This window comes from Folsomia candida, unplaced genomic scaffold (genome assembly GCF_002217175.1).
Source record: "Folsomia candida strain VU population unplaced genomic scaffold, ASM221717v1 Fcan01_Sc035, whole genome shotgun sequence".
In the NCBI taxonomy this organism is placed as follows: Eukaryota; Metazoa; Arthropoda; class Collembola; order Entomobryomorpha; family Isotomidae; genus Folsomia; species Folsomia candida.
This window is the reverse complement of record NW_019091227.1, coordinates 150,168-172,292: the sequence shown is the minus strand read 5'-3', so window position 1 is coordinate 172,292 and position 22,125 is coordinate 150,168. Positions and strand designations below refer to the sequence as shown.

General features: G+C 35.0%; 1 protein-coding gene across 1 annotated transcript in view; it reads right to left on the bottom strand.

The window, feature by feature from the left end:
- Positions 1-4,758: 4,758 nt before the first annotated feature.
- Positions 4,759-22,125, bottom strand: part of LOC118439404 (neuroligin-1-like) — a 114,309-nt gene continuing 96,942 nt past the window's right edge. The window contains exons 9-13 of the mRNA XM_035860688.1: positions 17,662-18,008; positions 15,633-15,819; positions 9,755-10,082; positions 6,808-7,276; positions 4,759-5,348 (exon numbers count right to left, since the gene is read on the bottom strand). Coding sequence (XP_035716581.1) covers positions 5,026-5,348; positions 6,808-7,276; positions 9,755-10,082; positions 15,633-15,819; positions 17,662-18,008 — 1,654 coding nt within the window. The 3' untranslated portion in view covers positions 4,759-5,025. The remainder of the gene's footprint in view (positions 5,349-6,807; positions 7,277-9,754; positions 10,083-15,632; positions 15,820-17,661; positions 18,009-22,125) is intronic.

Sequence of the window (22,125 nt, the reverse complement as noted above, 5' to 3'; positions counted from 1 at the left end):
TTCCGGATATTTATTATTTTATTATTATTTATTATTAGTTTTTTAATACCAATGTTCGGGCCCTAGGCACAAAACCACACTAGTCGGAGGGTCGATTTAAACTTGCATTTTGCTAGGTTATGTGCGTAAGCCCAAGTTAGTATATTTCCTCATTGTTTTCTTACTTTGCATCTCATATAAAACTAACTTTAAACTGTAGTCACGAACGCCCAAACCAATTCGAAGTCAAATCACGCAGTTAATTCGTATGGTTAAATTTTAAATGGTCCAAGAAGCAATAATTCCTGCCTCTTGTCGGTTTTAATTGCTTAAGAAGATCTCACCCGTCACCACGCACGGCACGAGAGAGCAATAATTGTAAGAGTGAAAACTTTTAGTCGTCGTCGATCTCTGGGTGACACGACGGATCTGCAATTTCTGTTAAAATTTTGATGCAAGACGCCGTAGAAAGAATCAGCTCGCCGTGGAAACTAATGGTTGTCTTGATATCGGAGATTTAAGCATGTGGAGAAAGTACAGGGTTCCGTGGATCAAAATAAGTCATTACCATCATAAATATTTTTACCCTGTAGAAATTTTCAAAATTGATCAGACTTGTATAGGTTTACTTCCCATAATTATTTCGTGATTTAATTCAATTATACAAAGTTTAACATTAGAGAAATGTTGAAACGTAGATTTATTTACAAGTGGACGTTTAAATTGAAACAATAAATGATGGAATTTAAATGTACATAAATCATTTGGCTTGCACTGTGATTTTCTTCACTTCCGCTTTCCTAAACCCTGCATCCTTCTGTCTTGATTTTCTTCTACTGGAGTAGCCATCCATCTGGAGTAATAATAAGTCCCTCGTGATCACTTTAAAGTTGGGCAGATCTTTCCGAACCTGGGGCTTTCCCTGAGCCGCGTGGAGGCAGTGATTAAAGTGAAAGTCGAGCACAAATGATCTCGACCAGATTCTCGCAGCAATTATCAAAGTGCTTCCACCACTGGTTTGGATTGGAATATCTTAACTGCACTGCATCCCTTATATATTTTTCACACTCTCAGAAATATAGTGCCAAATTTGGGGAACATTTTTTTGCCAGGTGGTAATACCGACAGATAAAAGTTTGCCATTTCACCAAAATTTTACTATTAAAACGATGTTTACACTGTTTTTGTTGAAAATGTGGTTGTTACACTTTATGTATTTTTTAGAAATTAAGAATTAGTTACTACCAACAATTTTGTTACCAACTTAACAACTAAAACGAAACAAAAAACAATAAAAGAAACCCAAAAAAGGAAAACTTAGATGAGACTAAGAAGTGCGATAAAAAGTATTTAATAAATTTCTTCTCCAGTGAAGGATATAGAATTTTAATATTTCCAGCATCAGCGCCCCATTTCATTCCCTACCATATATGTATATACATATTACTAAGGAAAAGAGTCGACTATATTTGGTCGGACCTGTATATCATGTATCAACTTTCTGTATAATTGCAAGGATTCATAATTTTTTACTGACAACAACAATTAATAACTGATTTTAATATTTCTCGGTACATCATATTTGAATTTAATAGTTGTATATTTGTATGTATTTATATGATAGTGAATGAAATGGGGCGCTGATGCTGGAAATATTAAAATTCTATATCCTTCACTGGAGAAGAAATTTATTAAATACTTTTTATCGCACTTCTTAGTCTCATCTAAGTTTTCCTTTTTTGGGTTTCTTTTATTTAATAGTTTGTATTCTCATTGAAAGTAATTTATTAAGTAGTGTAAGCTGCATATTGCGATCGTTTTGTTCGTCCGTCCGTCTGTGGGCAAGATATCTCAAGAACGACTCAACATAATCTCAGTCGAGTTATAATAGGGTTAATGGGACCACTCCCCACGGCCCTAGAGGCTCAAATTTTCATTCAAGTCTTATCTCACTGCTTTCACGAGTTATTGGACCGATGGACGGACGGACATAACGATCTGATAAATGGGTTTCGCCCTTATATTAATAATCATTTTCCTGTGTGATTGGTGGGCCTTAGCAACTAAACTTGGTGGTGGTGGGAGTGGTGATATTTGACCACCATCAAAACTTTCTCAGTGTTAAGCCGATTTGGGGCATTGTAATTTTGTATTTTTCTAAAAAATATTTATCAACTTTTTTCCCATTTACATTTAGCATACATGTCTTCATTTTTTTCTAATCTCCAAAAAACACATTTTTGATGGTGTTTTTGTTGCATATCTCAGAAACAGGTCAACATTTTAGCCTCCCGTTCGGCAGTTCAATTCTAATTTGCCATAATTAACTCTGGACACTAATTTCATTAAAATCGGATGGAAATTGACCTAGATCTGAAAAAATTAAGCTTTCCAAAACTGTAGTGACTGCTTACTTAGATGATTTTTTTCCTGCAGTAACTATAGCCTCATCTAAGAAAAAAGAAACACTAATCGCCTTTTTGTCTCGTTGAGTTCTATCTTTTTGAGTTCTACATAACTAACAATGCAAGTCTTTTACGTGTACAACTCAGATCTGCATGGGACCAATTTTATTTTGTTCAGCACAAAAAATAAGCATACCCATATTTTTGCATTTTTTATAATGCGCTAATTTGATCGCGGGGCGCGAATTCTAAAACATTTTTCAGCCAAAACCTCGGTTTTTAAAAATTCTGTAAATTTTCGAATTTTAGCGCGAATCCAAAAATTCGAAAACATGTCTCTTCAGAATGACTTACTCGACTTATAAAAAATCCACATACATTATTTTTTGAAAAATTAAAAATTTGAAAGAGTTTATAATTTTAATAAATTTCAAAAACTGGCAAAAAATTTTGAAAATCAAATTTCGAGACAATTGGATTTTTCATAAGTCGAATAAGTCATTCTGAAGAGACATGTTTTCGAATTTTACGATTCGCGCTGAAATTCGAAAATTTACAGAATTTTTTAAAATCGAAGTTTTGGCTGGAAAATGGTTTAAAATTGGCGCCACGCGCTCAAATTAGCGCATTAGGAAAAATGAAAAAATACGCATATGCTTATTTTTTGTGATGAACAAAATAAAATTGGTCCCATGCAGATCTGAGTTGTACACGTAAAAGACTTGCATTGTAAGATTAAATACAAATTTGTAATAATAAAAATTTATTATCTTTTGAGAATTGTGTATAATTTGTATCTGTTTTTATCACTTCCATTTTACTCTAATTTTTTACAAATTAGGTTTATCTTATATTTTGCATATTTCTACTAATTATTCTCCTTCCAAAAATTTGTGAATATAAAATTTTCAAAATTAATTTTACACAATATTTCTAACTTGGGATTAACACATCTGTATTTCAACCAATTATTTTCAACAAGCGCAAATGCACTATTTCGTCCTCAAAACCTATCAAAATCCAAATTTCTCTTGGTAACGAATTTTTCATCATTTCTTGTTGTGTTTTATTACCAATTTTTCTACAACAGTATCCCAGACGACGACTTCGACAACAGAAAATTATTCCTTTGCATCTTTAAGAGTGTACTTTCTCCTCGTATGGAATTGCGCGGATCGGATTAGATCATTGTGCAAAGATTTATGAGATTGGGGCCAAAAGTCGGCGGAGAAATGCTCACTCATTCATGATCAATTTCCGTCCACGTTACTTTTACGATGCAACACCACCTTCGTTACGTAATGCCTTGCAATAAAATAAATTGATCTTCTCAAGTGCATCGTCTTTAATCATTACGATTTAAAGAATTAAGCCATGCAGAAAATTCGAAACAAATTATATTGGAATTTTACCTCGTATGGCATGATTTAGCAATCCATTTTTCTTACAGTGATTGGTGATGACCTAGAAAAATCTATGTGACGGAAATACAGCAAATTTTAAAATGCTGTAATAAAATTTGTGCTTGCTTTTTTAACATTTGAAATTGAAAAGTGTCAAACTAAACCGCCAAAAAAATCAGCTTCTTAGATTAAGATTTACGAAATCTGAACAAATCAGTCTTTTTGGTAATTCTAATCTAAATTAAGGGTTCTAGTTGAAATTTAATGACGTTCTATAAAATCATAAAGTTTACGCTATAAAAACATTAAAAGCCATTATGTGTTTAGTATTTTTTATCGTGATACTTACAGAAACACCCAGTTTCGAGATGGACAATTTGTCCGTGATGCACGGAGAAAATTTGCAAGAGAAAAATGTAAGAATTTTACCACAATCTCGACGGAAATTATACATAATCATGAGACGCATGAATTTTAAACAGAAATTGAAATGTCACAAAAATTTAGTGATAAAACTCGTGACCGGATGTTTCTAGTTCAAGATAAAAAATTATGATTACACAATATTTTGTAATCTTGATGTAATATCCGCTTTCAATTTATGTTCTAAATTTTAGAACACCATTCTTTTCTATCTCATCTAGAAATCCTAAATTTCATAAAAAAACCGGTATTTTTTGTATCTATATTAAAGCCACAAAAATACGACTTTTTGTACATCTTGGCGTTTTAATATGACAGTTTTCAATTTGAAATATTCTAAAATTTAGAAATGTTAAAATCGGGCACAAATTTTGCTGAATGTATTTTTGAATTTTACCGTGCTTCTGTTCTACATTTTTCAAGCTGGTCACCCCTCATTGTAAAAAACGATTGCCAAATGTGGTAAAATTTTCTATATATAATTTGTTGCTAATTTTCTGCATGTCTTAATTTTAAAACGTGGTGATGAAAGTGTGTGGGACACTTCCTGGAGAAATTAGCAAAGCCCTTTTAACAGTGTAGATTCTATATTTATTAAATTGAATTTTAAAAAATCATCAATCTATATATTTCAAGTTAAAAAAATTTGTTTTATTTTATTTCATTGAGTTTTAAAATGCAACGACTAAATCTATGTAACAGTTTTTCAAATAAAATTAGTTGGAATCGAGGCATTTAGGTATGATATCACAATATGTATATTTGTACTTATCGTCGGTTATTTCGAACTTTGGTTAGTCTATACAAGTAGAGAGTCAGAAGGATATCTCCTGAATTTGGACCCTCTTTTTAACCGTGGACGGATTATTCGGCGTCATGTTTCTTTTCAGAACACCGACCAAAGTTGGAGTCCCGCTGTTCGGGGATGGGTTTGAGCACGTGGAATTCGTCGCGGACACAGAGGGGCTCGAGGAACAAGGCACGATGGGATTTCGAGGTTTCTGAGATAACAAAATTCCTTCTCTTCCCTCCAACAAAGTATTTCCGCCCGATCCACGTCGAATATTTGGGGATAGCGTGACGCCACGTGGAATGATTGGTCCTTCCGGTGGGGGCGAGATGTCCAGCATGCTGCCACCTGAGGAAAGTAAATAAATACTTATAATTTAAGTTAGCCGAATTGCCCCGAGTTTTTAACCCAGTTTTGATATTTATTTGTAAACAACTTCGTAATTTATTTGCAACTTTCACAATATCTAAATTTCATCGAAAACGAATTCGCTATTTTTTAATTGCTAGGTGTTTGTAGTGCCAAAAAATAATTTTACATCTAACTAATAAGTAAAATTAACATCAGTATTCAGTATCAAAACTTGCATTTATCTCGAAAATTACGAAATTGATGCCATTTTTGAAATTTTCTGATTGAGACATTGATTTGCCCTATTTGTAAACATTTATCTTTTTCATTCATCTTTAATCCTGAAGAAGACAATATTTATTTGTCGAAACCGTTTCACATTTTTATTTATCTTTCTAGAAAATTCAACCGTGTAAATAAATTTTATTTTACAACCTCTCCTCAACAAATCTGCATTTAACGTTGGGAACTTGACATTAACTTTAATTAAATTTGGCGTTAACATGGTACACGTTAAAATTTGCTTTGTTGTAATTTACAACAAATTTACAACTTGCAAATTTGCTTTTTTCATAAAAATCATCCGATTTCACAATCAATTTTCCCACCATTCAAAGTCTGTTCTTTATGTAGGCCTCACAAAACTGGGAAATTTGTCTCCTTTTTAAAGAATAAACTGTTACAAACGAATGTAACGAAGGAGTGAAACCACGGACGTTTGAGGTCAAAATGGAGGTCATGATTGAATTCCGAGATAAAATTTTATATCAAATTGACATATTTTCCTGTTTACAATGTGCCTTGTGACGCTCAAATTCTAATCAGTTCGAGCCCCTTGACTTATGTTCAAAATGTCAAGCTTGTATGTTCATTAGAGTAAAAAAACAATATTGTTTATCATTTTTTCTTCGTATATAATCTTCAAAATTTAAAGGATTCATCTTTGAAAAAAATTTCCACTCTTATGAATAAATCTGGCATCCCCATATACGGATCTACATTATTTATTTATTACTTGACATTTAGTTTAATTAAATTTGGCGTAAATATTTCTCAAATTTGTATAAGACGTATCTCTTCCGCTATTAACATGACTACGATTTTGATAAATATATCGAAAATCCACTACTTTTCACGCTAGAATTAGTAATTCACATAATATATAACCCAGGACACTTAATTTTATTAACTTTTGCGTTGATATGGCAAAAATTTCGAAAAATTCTACTTGTACCTGTACAATTCGCGAATTTGGAAAAATTAATTAAGCAAGGAGCCGAATTTAATCTAAATTATATCGTCGAAACTTCTTCTGACATTTGATCTAATTAAATTTTTGCGTTAATATAGTACACAGTGCTTGGATTGTGCATCATTCAGAATCTGATTTTATGTAGACCCGTAAAAAATTGGAAATTTTCTCAACTTTTCAAAAAATAAAATACTATCCACTTACCCACCACGACGGCGTTTTGGTTCATATACAACCTCATGCTTGACCCTCCCCGTCCTCCGGATAAATTATGGTCGAATCCGCCCCTTTCTTGCTGAAAGTCGTCACCATCTTCGAAAATTATGGCGTTTGGGACGGGCTGAACGCAGTCGGGAATCGCCAAAATGTGGTTCCCATGGTGATGGTACATCCCCCGTTTTAGCGTCCCCCCTCCCGTGGGAGTCTCGTAGGCGAGGTGGTGACCTTGATGACCGTGCGATGACCGAGGCAACGTCCCGCCACCGCTGTTACCGTGGTGAAAGTGGTGCTGCTGCTGCTGGTGGTATTGGGACATTGAGATGGATTCTGCGGGCATGTAGACCGAGGAGGATGATAAATGAGTGGTTGGAAAGTCATTAGGGTGATGTTGCTGCTGCTGCTGCGGGTGGTTCGGGTTGTGGTTCGAGGACGAACAACAGGCCGTGGACCACTCCTGAAATCGGGAAATTAAAGTTGTGTAGAAATGAGAGAAAGTGAGAGAGACATAAAGTGAAAGTATGGCATGATTTCTGGGATTTTCACGACTTTCAGGGAATTAAAATATTATAGATTTTTAAAGGAACTATGTAGGGTCAGTGCGGGTTAGTGTGGCCACTTTTTCCAACTCTGCGTTCTTCAGTGAAACAAAAATGGTTGCGAGTCAAAAATACCTATTTAGAACATCGTGTATTTCTATTTAACTATTTGGCTGTAGTTTATGACCGAAAAAAGTTTTAAAATATAATTGGAAGTAATATTTACCAATTATTCAAAATCAAAAAACAGTGTCCACACTAACCCTACCAAATGGGGTTAGTGTGGCCAGTGGAAGGGTTAGTGTGGACACCTATATATTTTAATGCACACATTATTTGCATTAAAATGCTTTTCGAATTTAAAGACACCAAGGCATGTGATATGTCGCCCAGTTCGATAACAGCATTTCCACCACACCCACACCCTATGGGGGCGTGGTTTCCAAATTTTAGTTATTCAGTGGAAATCTTAACTGCTGAGAGAAATGACGTATGTACGACATCGCTTGGTATCTTCAAACTTAAGAATCGATGAAAACCACACCCACTGGGGGTTTGGTTTCAGAATATTTGTGGGGAGATTCTTTCATGGGGATAATACAAATTAAATATCACACGAAATAATTTCGTGAAGGCCGGAAAGGCGCTGAGGACCACACTCACTGGGGGTGTGGTTGCCAAATTTTTATTATTCGTAAAATTCGTTCCCTCATAGAGCTGATACGAGCAACATATTACATCGCTTGATATTGTTAATGTCAAAAAGTCAAAAACATTACAAAATACACCCACTTGGGGGTGTGGTTGCTACATTTTAGTAATCTAATCGGAATTCCCTTATCTACCTGAGACCAATGATATGCCACAAGCAATGGTTTGGCTAAAATATAAGTCCAAAACTAAACTATCACTACTGGCCACACTTACCCCTCAATTCATAATATTGGAGGGTTAGTGTGGACACCAATTTTTGAATTGATTGGACAGCTACTTTATTTAAACATTAATGTACAAATATAATATGGGCGCTTATTGTGTTGAGTAAAATTAATTATAATGCTGGCATTACTTATTGCCTATGAAATCCAAATTTAAACATCGCCTGATCAAATTGATCCGAAAATGTTTTTAATTATGAAATTTTGATGGCACTAATTTGGTGAGATGATTAATTTTCCGAGATCTCCAAATTTGTAATTCAGAACAAGAAGGAGTTATAGTTTGATGTGAATTTTTTTGTTTTTGAAAAATGTGTAGTTTTATCATAGAAAAAGCCTTTGGCCACAATTGCCTCGTGGCCACACTAACCCGCATCGACCCTACATGCACAGAAAAACACTGGTCTGAAGTTTTTTTTTTTTAAATATTCTGGACTCTGGTATTTGTTTCAATTCAAGTTTCTCATATTTTATAAATGATCCGTTTTTATGAAATTTTTTGTAACTTTGTCGCTTACAAAATTATTATCTTTGTATAAACTTTGGCTACACTATACTTTCTCCTCGTTAAATGTGCTCAATTTCTCCACACATTAACTGTTGCCCACCCAAGTTTCTCCTAATCACTATACGGACAACTCATGATTTGCAGCAAAAAGAGGAGAATCCCATCTTATGTAATCTCAACCTCTGCCACCCACTTTTGGAAACCATAAATAAAACGGAGACCTAGCCAAAAAAGAACTCGTTCCCTCGAAGTGGCTGACATTTTCTCCTTTCGCTTTTAATGTGCCTTTAATTGATTGTACTTTCCCTGCAATGAAGACTTTCGCCTACTTTCACTTCCTCCTCGGCCCACCCACTCTTAACGACACCCGTACTTTCGCCCCGGAATAAATCACACCATCAATTCCTGCTGCTGAAGTTGCAAAAATGATGGGTGCCCTCTAAATAATGTGTACTTGAAATTAGCTCTGGTGGCCTTGGTAACAATTTTGTTACCGAGTGATGACAATAATTGGGTACTAAATGAAAATTTTAATTACTACCAAGATGAAAATAAGGATCTGAAGGGTGAAAATTTTAAGGTTGTGCATAATTATTGGTAAAGAAAATCGCTACGAACACGAGCTGTTTTCGGAGTACTAATGACTCTGGCAGGAAAAATCCAAGGTAAAGTTTTCATATTACATTTCGTTCTATCCAGTTGGTAACAATTTCCTGCTGACTGGTAACTATTCTCGACAAAAATTTTCGGTAAATTGATCGACGGAGTTCAAATTAGTAAATTCTTTGTCACAAATATGTGAAAGAATTGTAGAAAACTCGAATCTCACATAAATTTATTATCACCGTTCGTTAACGTAAACTTTTACCAAGAAGCTACCAACTCGGTAAAACTAATAATTTTATTCCCAAATTATTTACCGTATATCAAAAAAAAGTTCTTATACTCACCTGAGCTAGCTGATACTGGGAGACCCCACCTTTTTGGGGTGTCCCACCCCCCGAACTTCGCCCGCTTTCGTCCACCTCGTCAATGCCACGTCCGCCCCCGCCGCCCTCATTGTTCGTGGGGATGGCCCTCTTCCGCTGACACATGATGGCCGAGAAGACGACCAAATTGAGCGCGATGAGAGCGACGCCGACAGTGATGGTGACGGTCAGCGCCGTGGTGAAGTCGTACTCGTTCGTGCCCCTCATTCCGGGGGAGGAGGAGAGCGGGACCACAGATTCGCCACCCCCACCGCGAATTTCTACTTCTACTTCGTTCGAATCAATACGCCTGAAAAAATCAAAAAGAGAAAATTTTGTCAATTTATAGTCAGTTTTTGAAACCTGAAATAATTTTTATCCAAAGTAAACAATTTGGAAAGGTTTTCCACTCAGAGATAACAGTGAAAATGAACATGTTAATTTTATCAGTTTTATTATGTGAGGTTTTCGAGTTTTTTAAAATCTACAAAAAATTGAAAAAATATGTAACAATTTTACATAATCTTGAGTTACGACAGCTTTCTCCTTCTGAAACAAGCTGATTGAAGCTCAACAAATGAGGAGTTTTAACATTTAGGAGAAAAAAATTGGAAAATTTCACAGAAAGGCAATTCCATCAAGTAAACATTCGATTAGTTACAAATTAATTAAATTCCAGTCTCGTTTTTGTCACAAATTGTAAAAAAAGTATCTGACTTCTTTCACCAGGTGAAAGCAATCAAGACAAAAATAGGTAATAATTGAAAAAAACGTGGACATCAAGGCAGCCTCCTCATTCCACACTAACTTGGTCCAATTTACGCCAAGGTGAAGGAAATGTGCGACTAAATTTCGTCCCAATTTGATTCCTAGAGAAGGATCCACTTTGACACTAAACTAACTGGCCGACTGACCTCAGAACGTGTACGTGTGACAATTTCACCACCATCGTCGAATTGGGATAAGATCTCTCTACACCAAACTCACTCAATGCATCCGATCCTCATCTGGAGCATCCTTGAGAAGAATTACCAAGTAAAATATAGCTTGAAAAAGTAAAAAGTTCGAAGGTGAGGAAGTGCACTTAAAAGTACTAAACAAGCTCCCTCCGCCAGCCAGATAATTTTACTTCGCCTGGGCTGTTTATTGCTTGCAAAATATCTGTTGGAAATAAAAATATGTGACTTGAATGTACAACGAGCACGATGTCGAACTAGTTATACAAATAATTAATAAATATTTGGGGACGGATGAACTATATGTAATAATTACCACCAAATGATCATAATTGCTAATACCCTTACCACCAAGCAATGTTAATCTGACTGGATATTAACCAATTCAAAAGTTAACTCTGGGTCAAGAAATTAAATCTAATCCTTCTTTTCTTGCGTGACGCCGAAACATTATTGCCGATATTTTGCATGAATAGACAGCCCAGGCGAAGTAAAATTATTTGGGTGGCGGAGGGAGCTTGTTTAGTACTTTTAAGTGCACTTCCTCACCTTAGAACTTTTTACTTTTTCAAGCTATATTTTATTTAATTCTTTTTTTCGGTTTGAATTTTAAAAGCAAATATAGAATATAACCACTATTGTACGCTATAAAGCAACATTTACACCGTTAGTCTTGCAGATATATTAGTCAATTTAATTCGTTAAAATTTACAGCAGACGTTTTAAAAGTGTCAGTTGAAAGATATCAAGTTTTGGTATTCCTAACCACTCTCAAATTTGTGCTTCGACTTGTGTGCAAAGCTATATATAAGACCATTGGTGACAATTTCTAAAAGGTGTGGGTGACTTGAAAAGGTCCCTCCACATACAAATTTTCCCAGTTCATATTCTTCCATTAGGTGCGAATGGGAATCGCTGTACCGAATTACAACTCTGTTTGATGATTTTGAGAAATCAGTATGGGAGACCTTACCTAGGTATTGTATAGGGCCCCTCCGGATGAAAATTTTTCCAATCTGATTTCATATTCTTCCATTAGGAGCCACTAACAATCTGTATGCCAAATTTCAGCCTTCTACGACAATGTTGAAATCTGGTGCATAGCACCCCACCCACTTAGATGACCCCCACGGCTTAACCATTTGACCCATTTCTCCCACCTTCGAATTCGTTTCCTAACTTTGTCCAATATGGTAAAATTGCAAGTCAATCGTGTTCACGGACCGACATGGCGGTCCCATAAGCCCTGGATCTGACTATAAATACTCCATAACGAGGGTGTAACTATATAATTACTATATAGCAACCACTCGGAAATTTTCGTTATAAGGAAAAGTCGCTAGTTTCTCAACCAATTGACCCAATTCTTGTTTCCCCTTATAGTAAAGTGGGGTCGATCTTTCATAAATTTAGATACCCAGCTATGTAGGTTGTCTCCTTCATACTTAAACTGCGAAACGCAACCATTCACCACTATCAAAACTTTTTTCTGGGAAGTCATATCGAAAAATCCCTAAAGATAGCACTAGATTAGGTCCGTAATTGATTTTTTGCTCTCTTTATTTTTTCTCTAAAACGCACCCCCTTGGCTGTAGGGCGCGGTCAAAGTTTTCGAAAGGGGGGGGGGGGTGAATGCATACTAAGGTGTAAATGTAACCATAGTTTTTTACCTCACCTTAGAAAAAGACAGGGTTGATACAAGTAAGTTTGTAAATCATCATTGGATGAATAAGAATTTTCCCGACGTAGGTTTCCTCAAAAGTCTTATATTAATATTAATATTTGTACTTTTCCTGAAAATATTTTAATGAGAGGAGCGATATTTATCTTTATTACATTAAGAAAATGATACTTTTATCAAAATTTCAAACACGGAGTAAACAATTAGCAAAAATGATAAACTTTCTAGAATTATTTCAACATTTTCGTTACTAGCAATAACAAATTGATTCCAGTAATTTATAGAAAAATTCCCTAGATCGTAATAATTAAGAATGAAGAATTTCAACATTTTAGGAAAATTAATACACTATTGCAAGTTTAACTTTCTCTTCGGAGAGAAGAAATACGAAACACGTATCTTTTTGGCAATTCCACAGGTTAAGATTAGAAACATGACAAGGGGATCCTGACCCCTCAAACACTCATCAAATTGCTCACCTTCAATATGCACACTCAAAATAAACTGGTAACAAAATCGTAACCGCGTGTAGTCAATATTTACGTGTGGCACTACCAGGATTTTTCTCCGGAAGAGCAGCAACAATTTTCGCGAAAGTCAAATGTGACACTTTCCCGTTACAGACTTATTAAAATGTGGTAACCATTTTTGAATCTCTCTAAAAATAAGTGTTACTGTTCAGTGGTAAAAAATCTTGTCCAATGTCGTAAGCCAAGACACATAGTGACTGCACGCGGTGACGATTTTGTTACCAATTTATTTCGAGTGTGCACAACCCTCTTGCAGAACATGAAATTTATTCCAATTTAAAATTTTCTCCCTTTACGTACATTTTCCATATTTGAATATGTACATGAGCCAAATACCTAGAACGCCTGGGGTCTGAACATGACATAAATAAACTGGCTCACAAAGTGTGTCCTGCTTTCATTCGCCGATCTCCGCCATGACAACTGTTGGACAGCTATGGAGACAAACTTCACAAAATATCATAATATTCCAGTCCGTCCACATCCCAAGGGATGTGCAGAACTTGTGTCATCAATTTAGTGTTCTGTTTCACTGGAAATAATTCGGTAACAAAGCTGAATTTATTACCAAAAGTGAAGAAATTGCTGGGTGGCTAAATAATTTTTTCCATCTTCAATAAAAAAGTAATAATTTGCTACCGAGTTTACCAATTTTGTCATCATTAATTGGTAACACTTGTTTACCGTAAAATTTAAATTTGTGATAAATCTATATAACTAAGCTTGGCCACAAATATTTCCAAATTTGGGAAATTTTGAAATAATTCAATTCAATTATGTATCAAAACGGGTGGGTTCAAAGTAAATCCAAATCTCGAGGGAGTCCCAGCCTTCAGCTCTTTTTCGCTGCTTTCTCTTTGAGTTGACCATCGTCCCCGTCCGCCCACTGCCAGGCACACTCTTTGCTCTCACCGTGCAAAGAAAACTACCATTTTACACTCAAACACAATGAATCTAATCGCTCCGTCTTGTTTGGAAGAGAGAGAAAGTCCACTCATGAAAGTGCGGAAAAGTGAGGCAGGGTTTCACTAGGTGGAAATTTTGCGATTTTGAACACGTCATCCGTATTTTTGGCAATTGAAGTAGAACAGCATGCAGTGTAAAGATTTTGAAAATTTTCGTCTAACTTTTTAGCCCGAGTCAGGGCTTATGGAACCGTCATGTCCGTCCGTCTGTCTGTCCGTCCGTCTGTCTGTCCGGCACGATAGAGCCAAAACGGCTGAACCGATTGACTTGAAATTTGTACCATATGCATATTGGAAAAAAGATAGGAAACGAGTTCGAAGATGCGCGAAATCGGCCCAGTGGTTGACCGGTGGGAGCCATCGGAGTGGGTGGGGTAGTATGCATCAAAATTTCAAAATCGTCGTAGAAAGTTCAAATTTGGTACAGTGGTTGCTAATGGCACCTAATGCAAGAATATGACTTCAGATTGGAAAAATTTTTATCTGGAGTGACCCTATGGGGTGACCCATACCGATTTTTCAAAACCATCACATCGAACTGAAATTTGGCAGAGATGTTGCTTTTGGGTCCTAATGGAAGAATATGAAAAGAAATTGGTAAAATTTTTATCTGGAGTGACTCTATGGGGTGACCCATACCGATTTTTAGAAAGTGGTTTAAAAAGATGAAATTCAATACGGTGATACTTAATGGCTTCTCATGAGATAATATGAAGTTAAAAGTTTGCAAAGTGCAACCAAAATGACACTGGGGGACCCATACCGTTTTTAAAAGTTGTTATTTTCATCTGAAATTTGGTATGGAGGCTAAAAACCACTTCTGGATTATATACAGCTTTATGTCGGTCAATTCGGACAAAAATTTAGAAGCGGACTCTGACTTATTGAGTCAGGGACTATGTCCCTGACTCGGGCTATATGGAGTCTGCACTGTAGGTTTAATTGTTTGATTTGGAGTTGTTCATTATTTTGGGAATTTTGAAGCAGTAATTTCCGGATTTTATAACAAAACAAATCGGATTTCTGAATTTTTGAGTGTTTTTCATTTAAATCTTTACTAGGTTGCGCTGAGTTTCTCTTGATTTAAAGTTTTTAAATATTGACGCATTTTGCCGTCTTTGAAAATCTTTTCTGATATTATTTATATAATTAATTCAAATTACAGATCGACACGTTCCCTAGAAAGGATATATTAATTTCACCTGTCAATAACGTATCAAAAAATTGAAATAACGGAAAACATTGACATTTCCAAGCTTTTACGAAACATTATTTTCTAAGAACAGTAAACATGTTCAGCAATCATGTAAAAATTGGTACGTATACCTAAGTCATTTTTTTCGATAAAAATTATTTAAAAACCTATATAAGACATCAAAAAGAGTCATAAACTCTCTCCAAACTTTCAAAGTTTCATACCAAATCCATGTAAGAGAACTTGTAAAACCCATCACCATCAACGAATTACAATTTCTTCTATCTCAAATTTTGGTCATAATTTCATGCTACCTAAAATTCCCACAATTAAAAAAAATTTCCTCAAAAATTTCTCCATAAAATATCAATTTGTCCGACACCCTGCTTTCTCTTTCCTCTCGATAAAATCTCTCTTTTCAAGCCGAACTCATTCAACCTTGGTCTCTATCTCTATCTTATCATTTCATGGATTAAAGTCTTTTAAAATTTTGAAAAGGGCTAATAAAACGGGAGGATTTTGTAAAAACTCACAGGACGCTGTGCCGGGTGCCCTGCGAGAGAGGTGATTCTGTAGATTCGAGGCACTCCGTGGTGGTCAATGACGCCCCTGGGGACGCCGTCTGCGGTCCGCCCGGCTGCGGCTGGGCCACCAGAATTCCAAAACCTGGGCTTTGTCCCTGCTCACCCAGCGAGTAAGCGGATAATGGGCGAACTTGTCCTGCAATAAAATAAAATCAGAGTCAAACTCACTGTTTTTTAAATGAGAGAAAGCACCAGTCCACTGAAGAGAAAGTGGGATCCAATAATAATAATTTATTGATGAGCGAGGAATCTCCAGTTTTGGGAGGAAATTCCTTGATTTCATTTTCAATGCGATGGAAACACTCTTAGAAATTGTGAAACGAGTTTATTTTTAATTGGTTTGGTAATGGTACATAGTTTTACCGATTTGGTAAAAAAAAGTTGGAGCTCCTTGACATAACTGTACTTATCCTTGGTTTGTTAAAAGCGTGTATTTTGTGTGATTTATTTTTATATCGATCTGGCATTCCCAAATTGGTCGAAAGTTGTATTCGTGCTACCGAAATTTAATAGTTTTGAAAAAAGTCTAAAATTCTTACGAACACAACTGATCTGCTACATACGACTTGTACTCGCAAGCTCAGAAATTTTACAAAGGGCGTACTTGCTTCACAGAGGGCTTAAGGGGTGATCTGATACAGTCCCACCGCTACCTGACGGGGAGTGTGTAACTATGCCCTCGCATAAGCTCCCATGTTATAGTTTTAAAAACTTTCTGCGTCGTCAAATGACCATCAAATTTAGATTTTTTTGCATCAATCGACGCATATATTTAGTCCCTACAAAGTTACTGAAGTTTTAATGGATACGTGGAGTATACATGGAAAAATGAAGCTTTTTCTGATTTTTTTTTCGTGAAAAGAATTATGGTGTGACCATGAAAGCGACTTTAAGGTCAAACTCCAGTAACTTTGGGAGTTGAACATTTTGACACATTTTGCAACAAAAAAAATCCGATATTTATGCAAAAATGAGGATACCCAAATGTTTTGAAAAATTGTTTTTTAGAAATGGCGCTGAAAGCATGACCCTCAGCTCCAGTTTCCCCAATTTTTTATATGTTGTAGATCTTTAGTAGTAGAACAATAGTCAAATTGCACTTATAGTCGAAATCGACCTGCGTGACCTTGTTTCGGCGTCGAAAGGTTGGTAGGTCAAAGGTCACCGATCCCCACAAATGGGATATCATTGGAAAGGTCTCGATGAGTGGATTCCGAATATATATACTTTATTGGGTGTATGACCACTCCCTCATGTTTCAGAAGCAGAAGAATGAAAATCTTCAATTCTCCACAATTTAACACAGCAGTAGATTGGGGAGTTAACATGCAATAGATGGGCGAAAACTCATAAATATTCTTGTCGCTCTGCAAATTCAGGGAGTGGTCATACAGCCGAAAAGTATATATATTCGGAATCCTCTCGTCGAGACCTTTCCAACGATACCTCACTTGATAATAAATCCCATTTACAGTTTCGAAAAATTAATTTTAAAATAAAATGAAAATTGTATGAGTTAAACGCCAAATGACTAGTGAAAATGTTTAATATTATTAGAATCTAAACCTCGCTCTTACCCCTCCTTAAATAATCTTTAACAATATTTAAAAAGAATAATGTTAAATTTATGGACGAAACAAATTTGTGATAAAATCTGGGTTGTCCTTACCTCAAAATTTATGCAAATATTTACCATAACGATTAGGTAGTACTTAATGTTACCATTTTCTTTTATTGGTAAAAATTGGTATAAATGTCACCGATTCATAAATCGAGTTATCAATTGAGAAATAATACTAAAATAATATTAAATTTACTGGTATTTTTACCAATTCGATAATAACGTTCCCAATGTCAGCTCGGTAAACTATTACCTCAAGTCTCATATTTTTTAGGGTTTTAATCTTTCAACAGTTTCTTCTTAGCTGCTTTCTGCCCATTTTATGTCCGCTTTCTCCCCGTTTTCACCTCCACTTACCGATATAAAGGTTAGGATTATCATCGGGGAATGCGTGATGGTTGAGAGTGACGTCGGTCCCGCCGGGTAGATGAATTTGAGGAATCAGATTCAACCAAAGAGCCATTTTATGACCGCGATAATGATTCCGCAGCCTTGGCTTGGCTCCCAAACTGAGGTAAACTTGACCCACGGGTTCGTAACTTTCCCACGGCTGGGGAGCCTGAATTCGGCGCCGTTGGTCTCTCTGCTCGCGGGAATTTGGTCCAAGGACGACCCAGTCGTCGGAGGGGGAGTGATGGTCAGGGTCGCCGTTATGGGAGGAGGAGGATAAGCCCAGAGCGGTGGCCTCGTTGAGGTTGGGATCACTGAAAAATCAATCACAGTCCAATCAATGTGAGAACTTATTCTGTGGAAATTTTGGATTTTTAATGCCTTCATAATTTTGAATTTTATGTACATAGATTATTATATTTTGACTTTTAATAGTTTTTACTCCCTCAAAATTTTTCATTTTTTAAAATTTTTTATATTCACATTGACTGGAAAATTTAAATACTACAAATTTTTCTTCCTCAAAATCAGTTTTTTGGAATATTAAAAATGTAAGAAAAGTTCAATAAATAGTTCAAGTTAGACGCCCAACTAATATTTTTGCTAGAGATTTTTATCCATAACTCGGAAAAGGTTCCTCATCGGCGGAAATTTTTGCACGCATTTTTTGAAAATTCCACACAAACGGTATTTTTAAATTCTGCAAGTTTCAATTGACAAAAGACCTCAAAAGTAAGGCCAAGCCAATATTCGACATCATTGGTCACACTCTTAAAGGCCAAAAGTCAAAGGCACGATCTCCCCAGTAAATTTTTGCAACCAAATAAATTTTTCATTTAAAAATCATAGTTTATCCGGTGTTTTTAAGTTAGGTTTGAAGCTTGTTTTATTTAGTACCGATTAGACGCTATAGAAATTTGATTTAACAATGTAAAATCAAGGTTGTTAATTCACCGGAAAAAGTCTATCAAGAGATTGTACATTCAATTGCAAAGTCAACGATGGAAGGTTATTTTGGAGGGAGTTCGGATTTTACTGAGAAAGCGTTACCGAATGTATAATTTTCCAGCTCTGGTTTTTGACCTAGAAAATTTTCTCTACAAATACATACATTTCTACAGCCAAAAGCAGGATCTCATTAGACGCTCAGACTTTGCAGGCCGGGGAACAAACTCATCCAGCCGTAAAACTTGGACAACTTTTGTTTCCGTGCTTTACACACTTTCTCTTCGTCTGCATCATCAGCCGTTTTCTCCTCTCCGACAATAATGAGCGTACTCATGCCAAGTGATTAATATCAAAATGTATGTCATGCGTCTTGAGGATGATTTTCGAAAATAAGAATTTTAAATAATGAAAATTTAGTAAATAAATTTTGAAGCAAGTATCCAATGATTTTTAAAACAATTTTTTAAAGTTTTTGTTATAAAAATTGATGTTAACTTATTCTTATTTTGCCAAGTTTACCCAATTTCACGTAATGGATTTCGGGTATGCCGGTTGAATTTTGAAAGTGAAAATTTTGTAAATGAGTTTCAAAACAAAAATCTAGTCATTTTTCTTATACAAATTTTTTTGTTCAAAATGTGTTCTATTTTGAATTTGAAACTTTGGTCAATATTGTGTTATGGATCTTGAGCAAGCATGCAGGATGATTTTTGAAAATGGAGATTTACCAAATAAATTAGAGAACAAAAATGTAGTTTCTCAAACTAAATTGCTTTTCAAAATTTATTGTTATTTTGTAATGTTTTCCCCAATTTTGACGTGCCTAGCCCCAATACACAGACAAAAGTGGATCCTTCAAAGTCAAGGAAGCTAAATGTGGCCTAAATTAAACCGGAAAAGGACACGCGCCTTCGTTACTTCAACATCTTGTTTCACTAATGACAAAACTTTCCAAAATGTCGATTATGTTTCTGCCTCGTATTTGTCGACCCGTTTTAATGACCGAGTTATGCACGACACAAATCGAAAGACTTTCTCTCCACGAGTTTCACTTTTATGGGGAAATTTTATTTACAAATTTTATGAGTGATAATTAACAGAATTTCGAGTAATTAATATTTCTCAGTAATTCAAGTATATTTTTACCGGGAGCCTATTCTCCTAAAATTTGGAATTTGGCTTACCAGCCAATTCTCAGCAACTTCTATTAATTTTAATTCCTGCTTCCCGCTCTGGATAATTTGCAGGATTGAAATTTCATATTCATATTTCTAAGTTATTTAATAAACCAGGGTTATTTTCCCAGGAAAACAAATTTCTTCAAATAACACATAAATTTTCAAATATAATTATCCAGCTAATTGTACCTGGCATAATTTAATATTCATATTATCCTTCTCGCCTTAGTCAATTTAAACAATTTTACTAAATTTCCTCCCCTTAATCCGTCCAAATCAGAAATATATACTTATTATATAATACTAGTGAAAGTAAAATTTATTTTAAATTTTTCCCGCTCATAATTATGCCCAGAATTTTAATTAATTAATATTCAAATGAATAAACATGAAATCCTCCAAGTTCAAAGAGAAATCTGTCACTCGCGAAAGTTGTCCTTTCTCCGAGAGAAATTACTCTGCAGAAAAGAGACCTCTCAACAAGTTGGTTATCTTGTGATCTGTACTTTTCGTGGTCCAACTTTCGCTCGGGGAACGAGATGGATGTCGCGTAAACAAGATATCAACGAGGCAAAAGTTTCATCCGCAATTTCATCTCAACATTAATTTTTCGGTAAATATTTCACCCAAACTTTCTCCCGACTCCCTCGGGTGGGCGCAACTTGTCAATAATGATCATTTGATGATGCACTGCGATTCACAGTCTGCGAATAATGTGGGAATAAAATTATTGGTAAAGATTTACCGCCAAAAACGGTGACAATCCTTTTTCGCATAAAGTCCACTTGTGTTTCGAACATTAAGTATATACTGTTCAGCAAGTATTAATCGTGTGAAAAAAATCTGAAAGGTTTCTTGGCAGTTTATTTTATATTATTTTTCAAAAATCAAATAACCTCTCAGAAAGCTTTACAAGGAATTAAGATTATTAAACTTAAAATTGCCTGATGGGGAAAAAAATCTATGAACATTCAAAGATATCTTCGTATTGCAGGAATTAATACTTGCGGTGTGTAAGAATTACAGTAAATTATAAAGTTGATTACTAGGTTATAAAAATACCGTTTATAATTCAAGAACTAGCCCAAAATAAAAAAAATGCTTTACACATACAGAAATGTAATTTAGAAATTTGTAGTTTTAAAGTGATAAATTTATTTTTTTAGCAATAAAATTTTGACAGTTACATATTTCGAACGAGAAGTCAGTTAGATCTAACCATAAGTTTTCTAACTAATCAATTGTACTGCTTCGGAAGAATTGTCGTATAAAATAATAAGCGATAAATTTGAAAGTATATTAGTTCGATCTAGAAATACCTTTTAAAATCCAATGACTGGTCATATTTACAAAAAGCGCTTTACAAACTAAGTAGAAGGACAATGGTATCTAAGCTTTGCAATAAAATGTACATACTATTTGATAAATTAATAATTCCGGCGTATAAACCGAGAAAATATTGCACACTTTGTCTGAAATCTTGTTATAAAATAATTTAGAAACGTTACTTTTCAAATTTACATATGAAATTTGACGTTGATTAGTGATAAATTTGACAATGTATTTGTCTGCTGTTTTGCAATATATGGTTTAATAATTCCCTAGTTGACCACAATTTTGTTACGATATTATTTTCAATGCGCAAATGTGCAGACACAAATTTTCAATCCTAAACGTAAAAACATGCATTTTTTTAACGGCTAGAAAAAAATTGAAAAAACTACCCACAGAAACCTAAAGTAAAAGTAACTTTTAACCCAGGAATCTAAAAATCCATCTCGGAAGTAATTCATCACTTTGATGCCTTCAAAAAAGTTTTTTTTTGTAAAAAATATATGAAAAAAGTGCGACAGTAAAGTAAAATAGAGGCAAAACAGAAAGTTCGTGATCTGGACGGCACACGGAAAATCGTCCGATACACAAAACGACAACTCGGTAGGATAAGCACTCTTAAAAATTGAGCGCAGATTAGTTCAATTACATTATTCTGCTAATTTGTTGGTCGTAATTTTACCAAATAACACGGTAGTAAACGATTAATACGAAGTTGCAAATTTTTGCAAATCAGTATCAGTATCGAGTTAGCTGGACAGCAACACAGAGGTTCCAAACATCTCAAAATAATATCTTTCGACGTCACCAAATTACAAAATTTAATATGTATAAAATACTTCCAATAAATTGGATTGAAAAATTCAAATTTCATTTCAAGCCTCATGAAACAAGTGTAAATAAATTGATCTTTTCTATTGATTTTCTCGTCACCTAATTACGAAATAATTTACCCCGAACATTTTTAAGAGTG